At 35.6% G+C, this 12,502-nt stretch overlaps 1 protein-coding gene across 2 annotated transcripts in view; it reads left to right on the top strand.

Annotated features, from left to right (window-relative positions):
- Positions 1-8,224, top strand: part of opn4xb (opsin 4xb) — a 43,110-nt gene extending 34,886 nt beyond the window's left edge. For both annotated transcript variants that reach the window (XM_056457311.1, XM_056457313.1), the window contains 3 exons: positions 3,310-3,463; positions 3,705-3,812; positions 6,888-8,224. In XM_056457311.1, the coding sequence (XP_056313286.1) occupies positions 3,310-3,463; positions 3,705-3,812; positions 6,888-7,100 (475 nt within the window). In that variant the 3' untranslated portion in view covers positions 7,101-8,224. The remainder of the gene's footprint in view (positions 1-3,309; positions 3,464-3,704; positions 3,813-6,887) is intronic.
- Positions 8,225-12,502: the final 4,278 nt, after the last annotated feature.

Below are 12,502 nucleotides of genomic sequence, written 5' to 3'. Positions count from 1 at the left end.
ACTGGTACAAATATATTGTTTTTATACAAAACACACAAATACACAATACCAAATATATTTTACTGTATTTTTTCGCACAAAAACAGTGTACACAGTGTTCAACACAACCAACCAACGTGGTCTACATATGCCATCAACATAAGTATTTTCTGAATACAGTTACAGTAAAAAAAAAAGTGTGGATTTCGGTCGTACACTTACACATCCCCAGGCAGAAGAAAAATCCTCAATAGAATTGAGAAATGGAGATTATGGAGGTAGATAATCAACTAAAAAAAGTGTGTTTTAAACCTGCAATCTGAGTGTAAAGCAGGAATTGTGCTTGTAGTCTAACAGAATTGGTTCAGGGGGTTGGTGCATCAGTTACATGTTGTAGTCATTGTGTCTGAAGTACAAGTAATTGTGTGTAAACTACTAAGAAAAACTGTAACTGTTGTGCAAATGTAAACAGTGTTATGAGAAATGCACCAAAGCCACTGAGGAAAACTGTATTTGTGTTATGCTTTCAGTATCACAATGACAAGATCTGGCAACAAATTACAGTACAAACAGCAAAAAATTAATAAATAAATAAAAATTAATAGCCATAGTTTATGTCAGGACACCCCTCCAGAGTACACTGTTATATTGACAACATGACTATGTAATTTTTATCCATACACAATGACAGCAGGACTTGTCCTTCTGACGACACTGACACATTCATTGAAACAGAAATGTTATTTTGAGAGGTGAACTAAGGATTTTGAGCAAGAGACTGGCTTTTGCTGATAATACATGGGGCTCTATTTTGACGCTCCATGCACAAAGTGCAAAGCGCAGGGCGCAAAAGCATTAAAGGCATGTCGGAGTCCACTTTTACTATTTTCAGGATGGAAAAGTCCGCTTTGCTAAAAAGTGTTCTGCTTATTTTCTTAATGAGTTATAGGTGTGTTTTGAGAATAAACCAATCAGAGTCTCATCTCCCATTCTCTTTAAGAGTCAGTTGCGTTGTGCCGTAGTGCATTTGCTATTTACATGATGGACTTTGTAAGTGTAAAAATGGAGCGCTTCACTAGAGAGAAAACAGTTAAATAGAGCATCTACAGCGCGAGAATGAGAGATGAGCCTCTTCATTGTTTACTCTGCTTTCACTCTCGTGGATAAGGAAACTTCTTATACACAGACATCCATTAGCCTATATATAATTCATTTAGTTTGTTAAGCGCAAAGATTTGTTTCAAAACTATTTCTAAATTCAGTTCTAATTTCCAGCAAATGAATAAATGAACAAAAACAACGAAGTGTGTTAAAAGTTATATCCTAATACACATGCTCTGCCCCATATGGTCTAAAACCTGACAGATGGACAAATCTAAGCTTGTTTTAGATAAAACAAATATAAATATGCATATAATAAATAATACTGATAATAATAATAACATTATACAAAAGCAAATTGTCATGAATAAACTGAAAAAGCCCCCCGAGATGAAGAAGGCATGAAAGTATGTTTTTTATTTTTATGTAGGCTAGAAAATAATATGTTTTGTAAAATTTTAATCCTTTATATTTATATCCTATATAGATCCTTATTATATCCTGATTATATCCTTAATATTTAATTCTTTTTCATATGTAAAGATATTTGAGTATTGTTGTACATCCTGTCTGTATTAAGCAATGTGTAAGCGAGACGCATAACTAACACGCTCTGCGCTGGACAATAGACCGGCTTTGTTCTGGTGTATAGAACAGTCTATTCAAGTTTCTCAAAATAGCAACGCGACAGCAATGCGCCTCAACATGCCTCCTTTTTTAGATCAGAACACCTATGGGCGCACATATGAGCGCAAATGCATTTGCTATTTAAACAGCGTGATGCAAAACGTCAAAGCGACTCTTGTGCCAAGCTGAAACTAGCTAGCTACAATTGCGTCACGCATTGCGCTGCATTGCGCCGGGTGTATGATAGGGCCCATGGTGTTTTGCTGTTTGTATGAGACATTCTACTAGAAACGTACATTTTCACTTATAAAAAAACGTGAAAGGGCCTGACTTAAGCTTGTCGTCCTCAAAAAAAAATCATACAACAACAAGCATAAAATAATATAATTTAATGATAGAACGCATCCTCGATCACTCTCAGCTTCTTCTCTATCAAATGGTGTCACTTTTCGAGTCATAGTCTTAAAGGTGTATTGCAGACATTGTATGTTAAACTTTTGTAAATTGTAAATTGATTTGTATTATATATTTGTTGTATTTATTTGTAGAATTTATTTAGAATTTCATGTTTTTAATCTATTGATGTGAACGATAACAACTTAAACTTGCTATTTCTGTAGTTTGTTTATCTAAATAAGAGTTTTTAGCATAATAAAACTATTAAAGCTGTAGGTTCAATTGGGCTGAGGACAGGGACAATGACAGGGTTTGTAAATTTGTAAAGTGTTTTTAATAAAGAGCAAAAATCTGAAACCAAATGAATGACATTTTCCTTTACAGACCATTTTAGACATTTTTGGGATGAAATACTAACTCTTCTGAATACATATTTTACTGTCTTTTATTATTTAGTTTTATTATTACTGTCACCCACCTGTGAGAACATTTGCCGTTACATATTTAAACATCATTTGAAAGCTTAGAATTAGTTTCCAAATCTGAAAAAAATAGATTTTTGATTGATATTTTTCTGAGTTACCATTATTTATTAATTTGGCGACAAGGATACTCATAAGAGTCGTAAAGCATTACTTTGCTACATCAATCCGCATGTAAATTTTTTAAAATGTGTTTTAGAGGCTAAATTCTAATCAAATCTCACCAAACTGCTCATACTACTTTATAATTTGATGCCCACTTTACAAATATTGTCAAAAGTATAAAGAAATATGGTTCATACTCCTCAAAACATACACAGAAATAGGGGGCGCCCTCATACGCTCACCAATGTAAACTGAACGTCATCTGGTGGTCATGTTTACTACTGCAGCCAAACCAAAAATTACTGAAAGCTCGTTTTTTGAGATATCAACTTCAAATTTGGAATATAAATTGTTTAGAAATTAAGCTTTGATTTTCTGTCAAATATGGGCAAAAACAGGTTTTACGTAATACAATAAACTATACATTTATTGTGGTATTATTTGGATGAACTTAAAGGCGTATAATATTTCTAATGCTTTGTGTAAAATAGTGTTTTGTATAAATGAACTGGTTTGTTAAATTTCCTCACAATTTTTCAAAGCTGCTTTATGAGAAATGGCTTATTTCTCATCATCATGATGTTAATTTCTATGTTTTTTCCTTTCTTTTTTCTCGCAGAGCCACATTAGCTGAGAAGGTGCCAGGTCTGTCGTGTTTGTCTCGGTCTCAGAAAGACGGTCTGTCCTCCTCCACCAACAGCGATGCCTCCGCTCAGGACTCTAGCATCAGCAGACAGTCTTCTGTGTCCAAGAACAGACTCCACAGCATTATGGTACAATAAAAAACCCCATCTGTATGTGGGTTGGATCAGAAATAGTGTTAAAAGAAAAAGAGTTTTCATTTAGATTTTGCTTGTAAAATGTACAAATAATAACAAAAAAAGAGGCCAAAAACACATTGAAATAAAAAAAACATGCAATATTTAGCTATATATTAGTCTCTTACATTATCTTCATGTGATACAGCACACAATCTCTAATGGCAGACGGCTGCTTCTCTCTGTGTGATTGCAGGTAAAGGGAGAAGTAGAACTGGGCCTGATGGAGAACAGGCCAAAGGTGTCATTTAAAGGCTTTTCTAGACGGCGGCTCCTCAAATGTTCCTCACTGCTTTTAGAGAAGGTGAGGTTCAGTTAAAAACATCATTTGTTTTCCACTTATAAATCATTATAGACAGATCTGTTGTAAGCTCTGAGGGTGTTAATCAGTTGTGTGTGCTTCTGTTAAAGTCATCGGCAAAACACTTTTTTTTTTCAAGAGTTCACACTTAGCTGATGATTGATTATAAGCAAGTTTGGCATGCTGTCCCGGGAGAGAGCCCTGAGCCCAAAAGGTCTGTGAGCCCTGGGCTCCCTCCCGTTAGCAGGGCGAGAGGGGAGCTTTGAGCTCAGGTAGATCTCGACAACCCCCCCTGATAAGAGCTGATGACTAAAATAAATGCTATGAAGAGATATGCTGCAGGATAAGAGTTTGACTATAGTGCTAAATTTAGATTGATCAATTCACTTGTAGTCCATGTTTTTGGAATGTGGGAGGAACCGGAGAACCCGGGGAAAACCCACGCGAGCACGGGAAGAACATGCAAACTACGCACAGAAACAACCGCCGGCCTGTTAAAGGACTAGAACCGGTGACGTTCTTGCTGTGAGGCAACAGTGCTTACCACTGGGCCACCGTGCCGCCCTATGAAGGGAAAGGTGGAGGAGTAGGGGTGGAAGGGGGGATTCTTCAAATCGAAGATGACTGTAGTGGGAAACCCTGGCTCTTTATAGAGGATTAGGAATCGCCTGATTGGTGGATCATACGTAGCTAATGCAGAACCAGCCGTGTTCAATCTTAATCACGTGATCCTCTCGAAATTAGTTTGCAAATAAACTTCACGTAAATGAGCATCACATGGTAAATCACAGGAGGTTTTGAACATTTTTTTGTTAAAAGAGGACAATCTTTCACATGTAAAAAAAAAAAAATGTGTTTTATGTGTGTTCTGCATGCGATTTTAATGTTACACTCGTGCGACACTCATTTAATTTTTTTGTGAGGGTGTATCGACCTTATTCTTCAATGTGGAAGTGCGCTTGTTTTTGCGATTGCGATAGAACTTCCGATTCAGTCGCATATGGTAGAAATGACTAGGAATAATAAACGGCAAAAAACTGCTTGCTCTACAAACAAGTGTTTGCATGACTATACAGACAAAGTAGAATAATATAATAAGAAAAGGTAGATTTGCATGAAAGAGCGGCCAGGAAAAGAGAGGCCAGGAAAAGAGCCAAAGCAGCGTTTTACCACCTATTTTGTATCTTTCTTGATCATGTGAATGGGAGATTAACCTGCTGCTGCTGCTGCTGCTTTTCCAATAAGGTAGGAAATTAAATATGAAAGAAATGTGGATGATGTGTGGAGGTGTGACAGGGCATGTAACTAAGCAACACAACGATCTGCTAATGGGGAAGTAGTATGTCCAAAAACTTTAGTTTTTTAAAACTTGCATACTCTTCTGTTACACACTCAAAAGTGTGTTTCCTTCACAAAAAAGTACATACTTTTAGGGTGTAGTATAAGTATGCGAATTGGGATGCAGCAACTGTATTGACCTTATTCTTCAATGACGAAGTGTGCGCGTTTTTTTGATTGTTTTAGAACTTCTGATTCAGCTGCCTATGGGAGAAATGACTAGGAATAGTAAACGACAGAAAACGGTTAAACTACTTACTCTACAAACAAGTGTTTGCATGACAATACAGACAAAGTAGAATAATATTAAAAAAAATATATCAGTTTGCAACATCGAGCAGCAAAACGAGCTGTTTTTAACGTTTAAAAATGAATGGAAGTGAACGAGACCGGAAGTCTCGAGCCAAAATGATACAAATGGCTGTGCCCACCAGTGTTGCCAGATGTAGCTGACTGATTCCAGCCCAAAAGCTATCCAAAAACATCCGAAATGCAAAATGACCCGCCCAGTCAATTGGAACTCACGCTCAGTGGGGGGGTGATGGTCACCAAAATCACGCTCAGTGGGTGGATGGAGCGCTCGGGGGATGGAGCGGGCATTGCGTTGCAAAAACGTCCAAATTTTCACTACCCGCATATGTCCTTTTTTACCCGCAAAAATAAATTCAAAACCGCCCAATATGGCAACACTGGCACAAAGTCGTACGCGGAGAATAAGGTGAATAGAACAGGGGTGCCCAAAGTTTTTCATATGAAGGGCCAAAAACCAAATATCATTGATAGCTGGGGGCCAAATATAAATATACCTTTATTTAACTATTTAACATTAAAATTCATGTTGGTAATTGGTAATTCCCTAATTCATTTTATAATGCTTAAAAATAAATAGAAAGCATTACATTAAATCGTATTAACTAACGCAGTATCTCTTTTTTAACCATAACTTATTGCAATTAAAACATAATCAATCATATTTATAACACAGTGGAATTCAATGCTGAATACACTAGTCAAGCAGAAGCTGCCTTGACTTGATTCTCTGCATTGATTCTCTGCACTTGATTCTCTGCACAGTCTCTGCATTGTTTACACCATTTACATTGAAACATTTAATTTCAGAGAGCTTTTTTGTAGCTTAACAATAAAACAAATATAAGGTTACATTAAATTTGAAATTGAACTCTCTAAACCATTCTCACATGGTATGACGAGCCAAGTCAAAGGTTACCATGGGCCAGGGTTCCTAGTTTGGGCATCTTTGGTATAGAATGTACTTTTTCTATTGGTCGAGTAGGACATATAAATTCAAATGCAGAACATACTGAGTAGAAGGCGGTTTCGGACACAGCCCACAACTTGAATAGTCGGGTCCATCAGATTTTAGGCTCCCCTTGAAACTTTTGCATTGTTTTCCATGCTTTTTGCATGTGTTGTGAGAAAATCAAGACGTTTTCTTAATTTGTTTGTGTGGTGAGAAAATGCAGAGCGTTTTTTTTAATGGGTTTGCATTGTGAGGATTTGTGTGCCCTCAAACCGATGAGGATCTTTTCTTAATTTACTAGCGTTTTTCGTAATTGCATGTTTTTTTCGTTAAATCAGAGCACATTAAGATCTCTTGGATAGAAAATTATTGGTCAAAATATATATATTTTATTTGTTATGATAGAGATTAATGTTTATTCCACCAAATAATGATTTCCTAATTCTCACTCAGAGTTGTAACTGTGTGTGTGTTTACAGCCTCCAGTGCAGATGAAGGAGTCTCTCAGTCTCTGTGAGCGAGATCTGGTCTCGGGCTCCTTCTCCATCGCAGCCACACCGATGATCATGTCGAGCAAGCAGAAGAGCAGGAGTGCAGATCTGATCCACAGCGCAGCAGACTCACAAAACCCCATGCAGAAGCTTCTGTCCATTAGTCAACTCCAGCAGATTCATGAAGGAGAGGCCAGCTGATCAATAAACAAACCTAAAGGCTTGCATTCAGTGCGGAGGAGAGATGATGAGAGATTTAGAGGTGCGGATTTTGAGCATGATGGTCAAATGTTGACAACCGAGGTTGATTATTGAAACCTTTTTTATTTTTGTAAAATAAATTGGGTTGTTTTTTATTTAAAATTCCTATATTTTCCTTTTGTTCTTGCAAAATTAGGTCATACTTTACAAGTCGCTTTTATTAGTTAATGTTAATTAGCGCATTTACTAAAATTCAATTCATAATATGAACTAATAAGGGTGGCATGGTGGCTCAGTGGTTAGCACTGTCGCCTCACAGCAAAAAGGTCGCTGGTTCGAGCCCCGGCTGAGTCAGTTGGCATTACTGTGTGGAGTTTGCATGTTCTCCCCGTGTTGGTGTGGGTTTTCTCCGGGTGCTCCGGTTTCCCCCACAGTCCAAACCCATGCACTATAGGTAAATTGGATGAACTATATAGGCCGTAGTGTATGAGTGTGAATGTGGGAGAGTATGGGTGTTTCCCAGTACTAGGGTGCAGCTAAAGGGCATCCACTGCATAGTAATACTGATGGAATAGTTGGCGGTTCATTCCACTGTGGTGACCCCTGATAAATAAGGATGTAAGCTAAAGGAAAATGAATGAATGATAATAGTTAATGCTTAAGTTTATTTGTATACCATGACCTAATAATGAACAGCATGATAAACTACGCTGAAGGATAGTGAGTGACTTGTATATCATGTATTTATCATAATTTAACATTTACTAATGCATAAGTTAAAGTGAACTATAATGAAGAGCTTTACTTTTATTAACTAACATTATCAAAGATGTATAAATACGATAATAAATGTATTGCTGTACCGTGAAGATGCTGGACAATGGAGTTGGGGATTCACGTGCAGTGTATTAAGAATCGACAGGCAGGCAATTGTCAACAGGTACAAACAGTGTCATGAGGGTAATCCAGAAGCCAATGTCACAGGCAAAGGGGTTAATACAGGCAGGAAACAATGTTACTATAGAAAAAAGGCAAGGGTCAAGAAACATGGAAGGACTAAACCAGGAGAACGCTTCGTAAAGTTCCAGGTAGACAACAACAAGACCCAGCCAAGTGTGTGAGAATCAGAGGGGTCTATATATATATATATATATATATATATATATATATATATATATAGACCCCCTATATATGTATACTGTATATATAGTCCTGGTCATTAGTCCTTACAAGTTTCAGCTGTGAGTGTAATCATGGGTGGAACTGGTGTGTGTGAGGTGCCTAATGGGAAATGTAGTGCCGTTCAGCGGCAGTATTGTAGTTCGAGTAATAGTAAATATCCTCAAGTGATCTATAAGGGGTAGATCACTGGTGATTTTGACAATTCATTATTGTTTGTTTGTGTTGGTGAATACATTGACTGACATTAACTAATGCCTATTGTAAAGTGTTACTGAGAATTTTATACTCAAAACATTCATTCATTCATTTTCTTTTCGGCTAAGTCCCTTTATTACTTTGGGGTCGCCACAGGGGAATGAACTAACTTATCCGGTGTATGTTTTACACATTGGATGCCCTTCCAGCTGCAACCCATCACTGGGAAACATCCATACACTCTCATTCACACACATACTGTACACTACGGACAATTTAGCTTACCCATTTCTCCTACCACATGTCTTTTGACTTTTGGGGGAAACCGGAGCACCCGGAGGAAACCCACGCCAACATGGGGAGAACATGCAAACTCCACACAGAAATGCCAACTGGTTCAGCCAGAGCTCGAACCACCGGCCTTCTTGCTGTGAGGCGATTGTGCTACCCACTGTTCCACCGTGGACCTATTGAAAACATTTTTAATGCAAATATGGGTTTAATGATGTAATATAAATACACCTTTGACCAAAAATCACACATTTTGACTCAAATATTTATCAAAAATATTTTAGTTTTATTATTTAGAAAAATTATAAAATGTTTGTTTTGATTAAAGATAATAGAAACCTACAGTATTTGTACTTTGTCAAAATGTTGTCAAGTTATCTCATGAAATAGCTTTTGTTTTAATCACTGATGAAATATTAGAAACATTTTAAATAAAAATATGTGTTAAATGATGGTATAAAAAATACACTTTGACCAAAAAGCACACATTTAGACAAATATTTAACACAAAATCATTTTATTAACAAAGATAAACCTATTAGTAATTTTTAATTAAAAGCTTTTTTTTTTTTCAAATTTGTTATTTGAAACTTGTTTTTATAGACAATTTTGTCAAGTTATTTCATGAATTTGTTTCAATTATAGATCATTTATTAGAAACATTTTTAATGAAAATATATGTTAAATGTTGTTATAAAAATACGCCTTTGACCAAAAATCACATATTTTGACACAAATATTTAACAAAAAATTATTTTATCAACAATTTTGTTTAAAAATATATGAAATGTTTGTTTTGGGTGACGTGGTGGTGCAGTGGGTAGCACAATCACCTCACAGCAAGAGGGTCGCCGGTTCAAGCCTCGGCTGATTCAGTTTGCATGAGTGAGTTTGCATGCTCTCCCCGTGTTCGTCTGGGTTTCCTCCGGGTGCTCCGGTTTCCCCCACAGTCCAAAGACATGTGGTATAGGTGAATTGGGTATGCTAAAATTGGCCCTATTGTATGTGTGTGAATGAGTGTGTATGGATGTTTCCCAGTGATGGCTTGTAGCTGGAAGGGCATCCGCTGTGTAAAACATATGCTGTATATAAGTTGGTGGTTTATTCCCCAGATTAATAAAGGGACTAAGCCGAAAAGAAAGTGAATGAATAAATGAATGTTTGTTTTGATTAAAGATAAACCTATTTGTAGTTTAACAAATTAAAAATAATTCTTATTGACATTTTTCTTAAAATAATTAAATAAATTAATTAACATTTTTCAAATTTGTTTATTAAAACTTGTCTTTATTGACAAATTTTGTCAAGTTCATTCATGAAATAGCTTTTGTTTTAATTACAGATCACAAATAAAAACTTTTTTTTTAAATAAAATTGTTCTAAATGATGTTATAAAAATACGCTTCGACCAAAAATCACACATTTTGACACAAATATGTCTTGAAAAATCATTTTATTAACAATTTTGATTAATCAAATGTTTGTTTTGATAAAAGTTAAACCTATTTGTACTTTAACAAATTGAAAATATTTCTTATTGACAATTTTGGCCAAAATTTTATCATTTTTAATTAAAAACTTTTCAAATGTGTTTATTGAAACGTGTTTTATACTTGTTTTTACTGTTTGATGAAATAGCTTTTGTTTTAATTACAGATCATATTTCAATTCATTTTAATTCAGTTGAATTCAAGTTTATTTGTGTAGCACTTTTCACAATAATTAATGTTCCAAAGCGGCTTTACAAAAGATGTACATTATTACATTACAATCAAAATCTAACTTTCAAAATGTGTCGTCTATTGGCAAAATTGTTCTTATTGATAACTGTTTGTTAAACAAGTTATACAACCTTTTTTAATCATATATATATTACTTGTATATTGCATATATATTACGTTGTATATTGACAAGTATTTAATGTACACTTTTTGTGTCGAAAGAAATTGTTTGTTTTTTATTGTAAACATTTTTAAAATAAAATTATATTTTCTTTTTGAAAATTTTAAAAGTTGTTTTATGGGCGGCACAGTGGCGCAGTGATTAGCACTGTCGCTTTACAACAAAAAGGTCGCTGGTTTGAGTCCCAGCTGGGTCAGTTGGCATTTCTGTGTGGAGTTTGCATGCTCTCCCCGAGCTGGCGTGGGTTTCCTCCGGGTGCTCCGGTTTCCCCCACAGTCCAAACACATGCGCTATAGGGAAATTGGATAAACTAAATTGGCCGTAATGTATGAGTGTGCGTGAGTGTGTATGGGTGTTTTCCAGTACTGGGTTGCAGCTGGAAGGGCATCCGCTGTATAAAACATACGCAGGATAAGTTGGTGGTTCATTGTTGTGACCCCTGATAAATAAAGGGACTAAGCTGAAGGAAAATAAATGAATGAATGTTGTTTTATTGATAATTTTTGTCAAAAGAAATGTTTATTTTGATTAAAAACCATATATTTGACATATATTTTGATTTTAACATTTTTTGTCCAAAAAACAAAAACAGTTTGTATATAGAAAATATGCTGTATGTATAGATATCAATATATATTGTACTTTATGCCTTTGCACACATGACCTCATGAGATTTTTTTTTTCGTTTGTTTTTGAGAAACTGCTGCAAAAGTGTTTATATGTGTTGAGATTAAAAAACACACACACACACACACACACACACACACACACACACACACACACACATATATATATATATATATATATATATATATATATATATATATATATTTATATTTATATATAAATAAATAAATGTAGTTTTGTCTTTTTTTCTTAAATATTTTTATTTCACAGATTTAACAGTTTTGAGTTTATACATTTTTGTAAATAAATATCAGCATACAACAGCCTCTGCTGAAATAACAGCTTAAACCAGCCTAGGCGTATTGGCTGATTTTAGCTCATTAACTAGTCTGGTTTTAAAAGGGTTTTGGCCATTCCAGGCTGGTTTCCAGCTTGACCAGCCTAGCCAGGCTGAGAGCCCAGCCAAAACCAGTGGTGGAAAGAGTACCATTACCTAAAAATGTAGTGCAAGCAGAGTAAAAGTATCTGTTGTAAATATTACTCAAAGTATGAGTAAAAAGTAGACCTTTCAAAAGTACTCAAGAGTAGTGAGTAGTGAGTATTACGCTGTGAAAAGCTGATGGATTTACATCTAATTTGTGGAAGTGTGTAAACGTAACATTCTGTAGTGCATTTAGTTATTGCCGGCAGACAAACAACATCATAAGACGTTAATATTAGGTTAGATTTAGGTTGTGATGTCAGGTGACTAAAATTCAATGTCCAGCCAGCGTCTGAGGACAACATTATTTTGATTTCCAATAACGACACCAAATGATGTTGATACTTGATTGATTTTAGGTTGTGTTAGAAAGTGACCAAAATCCAACATCGAGCCAACGTCCTAAACCAACGTCAAATTGATGACAAATACTGACATTTATTCGTCAGGTATGACAACCAAAATCCAACATCTGAAAGATGTCATAGTGGTAACGTCCACATAATGTCAAGCTGTAACATCATTAGACGTTTATTTTAGGTTAGATGTTAGACATTGATATCGGTCTGACGTTGAGTTCTGACATCAACATGATTTTCATTTCTAAGCCAAATGCAATGTCCCCACGTGGTTGGGATACAACGTCAATCTGACATTATGTTGATATCTTGTGCCTGCTGGGTGTTTAAGGCTGTTTTGGTTTTTACACAATAAACATCCGTCA

The sequence above is a fragment of the Danio aesculapii genome, chromosome 5, assembly GCF_903798145.1.
Source record: "Danio aesculapii chromosome 5, fDanAes4.1, whole genome shotgun sequence".
Classification (NCBI taxonomy): Eukaryota; Metazoa; Chordata; class Actinopteri; order Cypriniformes; family Danionidae; genus Danio; species Danio aesculapii.
This window is presented reverse-complemented; position numbering and strand designations above follow the sequence as displayed.